We start from the raw sequence: 7,319 nt of genomic DNA, 5'->3' as shown, positions 1-7,319 counted from the left end.
CAACCCAAGAATGGCGAGGCGGCGGGGCATAGAGTCTCCAAACCGCGTCACAACCAACTCCAACAACACGACCAACTTCCCAAGCTGCCCAGACCAACGTACCACATCATACGCCTAGAAGATGAAGCGCGCGATTGGCAGGGTGTGGCCAAAACTTGGAAATGGGTCGACAAGCGCGTTGGCGATAGCGTACATTGCGCTCCAGAGACTCACACCTAGAGCAAGAGCGCAGACACCGGCGAGGCTACCATCACCGAGAGCCATCCCTCGCAGCCAAAACAGCCGCCTTCAAGAAGGGGACGACGCCGATGCGCCGCCGCCTGCCCGGTCCGGCAAGTCGGACCTAGGGTTTCCCCCGGCGTCGAGGGTAGAAATGGTTAGGACCCAAAACCACGCCTCCAAGGAGGGAGATGGCACCCACAGTGTCACCGTGGTCCGCAACGGAAGAACCGAGCAGGGTTTTCACCCGGGCCAAAGACCGCCCAACGGCAAGATGGGGACGCGCCAAATGCCGGCCTGAACCACCGTAGCAGGAGGCAACTAGGGGTCGACGGAGAAGGGTGAAACGCACCAAAAGCCACCGCAGCAGCCCACCGCCGCCGGACCGAGACCGAGATGGTCGATCGGGGCAAGAGGCACACCGCCGCAACCGGAGCAACAGCTTCCGTCCACCACCGGCACCGGTGGACGGGACGGCCACCACGACGACCGCCGACGAGATCCCGGCCCGCTCGTCGCCTAGCCGGCCGCTGGCACCACCACGGAGCCCAAAGAACCGACGCCGAAGGCGCCACCGCGCAAGCCCGCCACCATAGCTCGGATCTACAGGCCCGCACGAGCCCGCAGTGGGCTTAGCGGGCCGGAGCTCACGCCCATGGCAACGGGGCGCCTCCACAGCGAGGAGGCCGCGCCACCCACCGGCCGACGCCATGGCGCGCTCACCGTCGAGCTCCGCAGCGCTCGCCACCGAACGCCGCCGGGAACCATGCCGCCGCCGCCGAGGAGCAAACGCCACCACCGCGCGAAGGAGAAAGGCCCCCGCCGCCGCCGCCGCTGCCGAGGCTTCGCCCGGCGGGTCCTCCGGCGGCGGCGGAGGAGGAGGAGACGAGGTGAGGGGAGTCTGAGCGCCGGCGGCCGGGGTCTCCCCCCGTGTCGCCCAGAGCTAGGCGACGCGGGGGCTCGTTTTGTCTACCTTTGTAAAATTCTTTCCTTCCATCCTCGCCAATTACATGTTAACTTTGGGGAACTACCAAGTTACTGGTACGGGGCTCGGTTGATGGGACGAAAGACTGTCACAGGTCGCCGCCGCTGGGTCGGGTCTTTCCAACAAGCAGTAGTACCAGCGTCGTCTTGTCTTGAGCAATACCCCTCCGATTTTGTGCTGAAGCATGAGGTCATGGGGGCAGGCCGAAGAAGCAAGAAGTAATGGGCAGGCCCTGCATGTCTAGGTTGGCAATGTCAGCTGGTCCCACTGTAATCTTACCACGTCATAAAAAGTACTCCGTTTATATTAACTATCGTTTTTATAATTGATGCTTTATTACTTAAAAAGTTTTGGTATTATACACCTAACCTTTACATAATAACCATCCAGATAGCCGTAACCATCCAAAAGTGTCAAATGATCTTAAGAAAACTAAAGGAAAAAAGTAAAAAAAAAAACATCACAAACTATTAAGGCACCCGATGTAGCGATGTCCATGGGCGGAGCAGAGCCGCGCAACGGTAGATAACATGAGTTTAGAGAAGAATCTTTTCATTTCAATATTTTTTAAGATTAGGAGAATTTTACTTCCTAGCCTCTGCGGCAACTACGGATGCAGACATCCATTAAGCATGAGTATTAAGATAAAAATCTTGTCCTCAAGATAAATTGCATATTAGGACCTAAGCCTTAAGTATGCATAGAAACCTAAATCCGCATCCATGAGGATTTAAACTTGGGTACTGGGATTGTACATCCACTCCCCAAACAGTTGAATTAGGCTCACTCCCCCATTAACTGTCATATATTTACATGTGCCGCGAATCTAGACAAATATTTTATGAGTAATATGTAACGCAGGTTGTTATGGAGATGCAATAAGCGCATGCAGTTCCAATTTCTTAGTTTCACAATTCGCCAATGACAACCTCTCGCCTCCACGCCAACCCTTTCGCATCTCCCTTGTCTAGCGACAGAGACAGAGGCGACCATAGTCCTTCCAATCTCCACCGGCCAGGGCACCGATCCCCTCTCCCTCCACTTGTTGTTCCGCCGACATGAGAGAGAGGGAGAGAGAGGGATCTCGTTCCCCCGTTATGTAGTTATGGTTAGGGCTTCTCTGCTATAGTGCGTCGTTGAGGTGGTGGAAGCGGTGCCCGAGCAAATAAATCCACCTCTACTCTACTCCCACACTGGCGGCGACCTTCACGCAGCGTCTCGGAGTTGATGGCAACTTGTGCTTGTCGGTCCTTTATATCGGTAGCACGGTCTTCTCGCCGCTTCTTCAGATCTAGCGAGATTTGTTTCTCGCCATGTGGCCGACGTTCGTCGTTTTCCGCGGTGGCGATGCAGGTGGCGAGGGGGAGGATACTTTGGAGCAAGGATGTTGCTCAGGAGGTGGTGGTTCTATCGTTATTCCCCGACTTTGTCGTTCAGATGTGGTGGATCTTGGTTCAAGATAGCACGGGAACGTCCTCCGTAGACGTACCACAACGACATGTGTCTCGTTGCTTGCAGCATGCATGTTCATCGACTCACAAATCCTCGTTGGTGATAGTGCTCTTTTGGATCTGATAATGGTGGAGGCTCGACGTCTTTTCCAACGCATGTCTAGACGGCGTTGGAGTTTGGCGCTAGCCGCTGCCTTCGGCGAGTGCAGAAAAACCTAGGTATAGTTTTGTATTCTTCTATCTTTTAGAATTTTTTCTGCAGAGTTTTCAGAACAACTATTTTTTTGTGGTTTTATGTGTTAGTTTTCACGTTTGTTTACTCATGTAACTTATTTTTTATTAACGAAATACGGTTGCTTAAAGAAAATCGCCGATGGAAAATAGCAAATAATGTTTATCGGTTTCATTATTTTAATTTTTGTGAGTTGTAGGGATTGGATCTCGGAGCATTGCCCATACTTCCTTCGTCTTTACCCGAGTTGTTCGTACCTCACAGTATTGTTGTTTATCTGTTCGTGCCCAGGTGCTGCTGCTGCCGCGTGCCGGTGCACCAAATCACTTTACATCCAAGTCCTGCAGACACACGCATAGGCGTCAGCCGCGGGCGGCGGGCTGCCGAGGCGTGTCTCCGGCGGCCACTCGGTAGTGTTTTGTTCCCCGAGTGTCGCGGCAGCCGGATTGTACTGTACACATCGGAAAACCGTCCAGCAGATAAACGGTACGTCGAGAGCATTTCAGTTCCAGCTCGAAGGGCATGAAACAACCACAGCACAGCGAACTTCACCCCCATCTCTCACTCGTTCTATCCACAGCTCTCAGTCTCAGCCCAGCATACGCTCTCCTGCTGTAGAATCAAAATCAATCATGCCTCCTACGTCCTTCTTAGACGCTGTCCAGCCACCATTGTTACAGTGTCTCGGGAAATTACATGGCAAAACACAAACCAAGACACAAATCAAGGCAAACTATTTTATATACTCCCTCCATCCCATGAAGGTTGTCTGAAACATCCAAATTTTGATAAATCTCAGACAATCTTCATGGAACGAGAGAGTAGGTAGAGAAGTCAACAGGTTTACACAAAACCAACCAGCCGCAAGAATGAGCAAATCCGGAGACATAATCCAGTAACACGCAACATTCTATTAAAACTCGGGTTTCCATGGCATGTCGACATTTCTCAAGTTCATATATGCATCGTTGTACGCTTTATATATATACATCACTAGAAGAGATGGCAGGAAAAGATACTCCAACCAAAAGTTAATTCTCAGGAAAAGATACTCCAACCAAAAGTTAATTCTCACGAGGGCACGCGGTGACACTAAAGAAGATTTAGCCACGCAAGCCAGCACTAACCACTAGGCTTCAGTACTAGTCGCTGTCCGTGCTATCGCCGTCTGAACAAGGATACTCAATACAGGTGCTGCTACCACCGCCGTACGCTTGGCTGCTTGGGTGAACGACAGGCCGGTAGTTTTCGCAACCATAGCAATGGCCTAGACAAATAGAACAAAGAGTTAGCCTGATTTTAACACGCAAAAACAATATGAGACCATGATAAACGGGTATGAGATTGACAATATTGCACCTGATGCAAAACCTCATGAGCAATAAGGAAACATGTGAATGGTGGTACGGAAGAAGTAATATGAACAGGCAAGAAAACAGTAAAATGGATGAACACAAAGTAAACAAGTGCCTACCTGCGTCATTTTCCCCAACTATACAGCACAACAACACATCGTTCTCACTCCGTAAAGGGTAGTCGACTTCAGAGAAGAATAGCTTGGTGCTGCCAGCATCAGCAGAATCATCATGATCCTCGGGCTGCTTAGCTGTGAAGTTATAGTGGACGCAGCCCCCTCCAAACTCAAAAAATATCGAGATTTCTCGTATCTCCACCAGCTCAAACTGAAAAAAACGCAGTTAAAATGGAATATCAGGTTTGAAACCTTTAAAATGTTCTGCTTAACTGGATCAAAGCTGGACGAAAATCCCAACACAACATGAACATTATCGCACAACTAGGTCAGAGCACCATACGACTATACAAACACAGGATTGCCAGATCTTAATTGTCACCCTCAACAGAGAAAGACAGAAGGATAGAGGAAAACCTTTGTGTTGTTCGCTCTGTTGTATTTACGCAGGGCTACCTCGGCATGATTACGTGCAACCCTTTGTCTGGCCGTCACTCTTCTTTCACGGAGCGCGTTCCTCACCTCCGGAGGTTTCCTCTTTTTCATTACAACTTGAGGTCCAGAGAAAATTTCCAATAGCAGGGAAGGATTGCTTGGGGGGTCACGTAAAGGGAACTCAAACATACGAGCATGTTTCTCCAAGTCGATACCTTCAGGGGTGCTCCTCTCCTTGGACATCCAACCAGCTTTACTCCTGATTGAATATGGTTAACAGATTGTTATGTCATAAAAAAGATCAAATACCATGTCATAATGCGCAAAATGTAAGATTACCATTTACCCAGTTGTTTCTCTTATGATGAAGTGCATGCAGAGTTCATGAAACATGCTTAAAAATTGTCAAGTTTGTTTCGAATTCAAATTTGACATGATGAATTGAATAGCTGCATGGCAGAAACAAGCTAACGATATAACTTCACACATTGAGAGAAAACATGAACGGTTGTGATATTATTTTCTTAGAACGAATTCATGAGCTTCAAAATTCTCAGCCCGTCATCAGTGCAGCTTGTAGTGTAGAATGGTTCTTGAAAAGGAACAAAATTCAGCCAACCATTTGGGAACGGGAGGAATTGTGTTACCCATTTTCCATGAAGAAAAGTTAGGAATATAAACAAAAATAGACGGCTTAATACTCAGAACCATAGGATTCGAGTTATCAATCTTGCAATGACATTTTAGAATGCGAATAAAGATGCTCAACAGTGTTAGATAGGGAGAGAAAAAAGATAAGCAAAAAGGTCAGGAGTTTTAACTTGCATACCTGTGCTTTGAAATGGCGCATGGGATGGCAGCTTCAGAATGATGGTGTTGCTTTGTCGCCTCTGGCATGACATGCAAATTCTCCCTAAACCTGAACCAGAACATATAGTTTGAATATAATTACAGTGAAAGGAAGATGAGTTGTCACTTATTCAGTAAAATTCTTCATCCATCACTAATGCACCTTTGAGTATACAACGTTATTTTCTAGAACAAAATTCGGCTAACCATACAGGGACGCAAGGAATTGTATTCACCATTACACGGAAACAAAACTGGGAACCAGAGTATTTGAGTTAGTGATCTTGCAATCACATTTAAGAATGCCAAATGAAGATGCATAATGGTGTTCAGCAGAGAGCAGCCCAAGAAAGAAAAAAAAATAACTGAAGAGATTAGGAGTTTTACCTTGCATATCTCCCCTTTGAAGCAGCACGTGAGACCGCAACTTGAGAATGATGGTGTTGCTTTGGCTCCTCTGGCAAGGGAGTCTCCACTGGCGAGACAAGCAAGTTCTCATTCTCCTTATACCTTGAAACAGAGCATATGATTTATTCAGAGTCACAGTAAGAGGTACTACCTCCATTGCATAAAAAACAAGGCATATAATTTAGTCAAAATCAACAATCTCTAAGTTTGATTAAGTTTAGAGACAAAAATGAACATCTAAATTGCCAAATCTAATTCAATAGATCCACCATACGATGTATTTTCTTAGTGTATTTATCAACAATTATAAATATTGATATTTTCGTCTATATCTTTAGTCAAACTTAGTATGCTTTGAATTTTGACTAAAACTATTCGCCTTGCTTTTTTGGAATTGAGGCAGTAGCGCTGAAGCAGAGTATGCCAACTCCTTGAGTCGCAATAATTTGTCTCGGATACATTGCTAGCTTCAGCAAATGTCATAACCATAAGAATCAGTTCTCGGATACATTTCTAGTTTCAGCAAATTTTAGAACCATAGGAATTCCTCCTAGGGTGACGTTCTAATTTCAGCAAACTTTAGAACCATGATAATTGGTTCTTGTTTCCATTTCTAATTTCAGCACATCCTAGAGCCATACGACAAATCTTAGAATCGCAGGAATTTGTTCACAGAAACAAGCAGCGCCACGTTTAGAATATAAAAAAATACGTACTAGCCTAGTTTAGAAACGAATCGAACAGTTTTATAGGAAATCCATATAGCAGAACAGCTAGACTGAACAGGGGCAGTCGCCAGAGATGGCGTATGTAGGCGGAGGGTCAAGTGGAGGCGGGAGGCACCTTGGGGGGATGGAGACCGGGCGGTTGAGGATCTGCGTGGCGGGTATGTGGACACCGTTCTCGCCATGCGAGCCTCCCCCGCCCACCTTTCCTGCATCGGCGGCCGCGCGCTCGTCCAGATCTAACTGGGACAGGCAGGGGTGCGAGCCCCTCCCGTCGTCCATGGACATGGTGGGATCGGCGTGGCGGCGACGCCGGAGGCGGTGAGGGAGGAGGCCGCGAGGGCGTACGAGGGTTTAATTTTGGGGTTTTTTCCAAAACAAAAGCTCACTTTTCTTTCTTTAGTTTTTTTTTTGAGAATTTTCTTTCTTCAGTTTGGATAGTTACATCATTCAGTACATCTCTCAAAACCAAAAAGAGGAGGATCACCATCCCGTGAAATACTACTAGTGCTAAAAATATAATAACAAGCTCGAGCTAAGTTGT

General features: G+C 47.5%; 1 protein-coding gene across 1 annotated transcript; it reads right to left on the bottom strand.

Moving 5' to 3' along the window:
- Positions 1–3,775: 3,775 nt before the first annotated feature.
- On the bottom strand, positions 3,776–7,111 carry LOC124697920. The gene is made up of 6 exons (XM_047230443.1): positions 6,894–7,111; positions 6,030–6,152; positions 5,623–5,712; positions 4,776–5,052; positions 4,362–4,569; positions 3,776–4,154 (listed from the first exon to the last, which is right to left on the bottom strand). Exons 1-6 carry the CDS (start codon positions 7,061–7,063, stop codon positions 4,030–4,032), a joined length of 993 nt encoding a protein of 330 aa, XP_047086399.1. The 5' UTR covers positions 7,064–7,111; the 3' UTR covers positions 3,776–4,029.
- Positions 7,112–7,319: the final 208 nt, after the last annotated feature.

This window comes from Lolium rigidum, chromosome 3 (assembly GCF_022539505.1).
Source record: "Lolium rigidum isolate FL_2022 chromosome 3, APGP_CSIRO_Lrig_0.1, whole genome shotgun sequence".
In the NCBI taxonomy this organism is placed as follows: domain Eukaryota; kingdom Viridiplantae; phylum Streptophyta; class Magnoliopsida; order Poales; family Poaceae; genus Lolium; species Lolium rigidum.
Note: the sequence above shows the minus strand (reverse complement) of the source record. Positions and strands in the feature narration are given on the sequence as shown.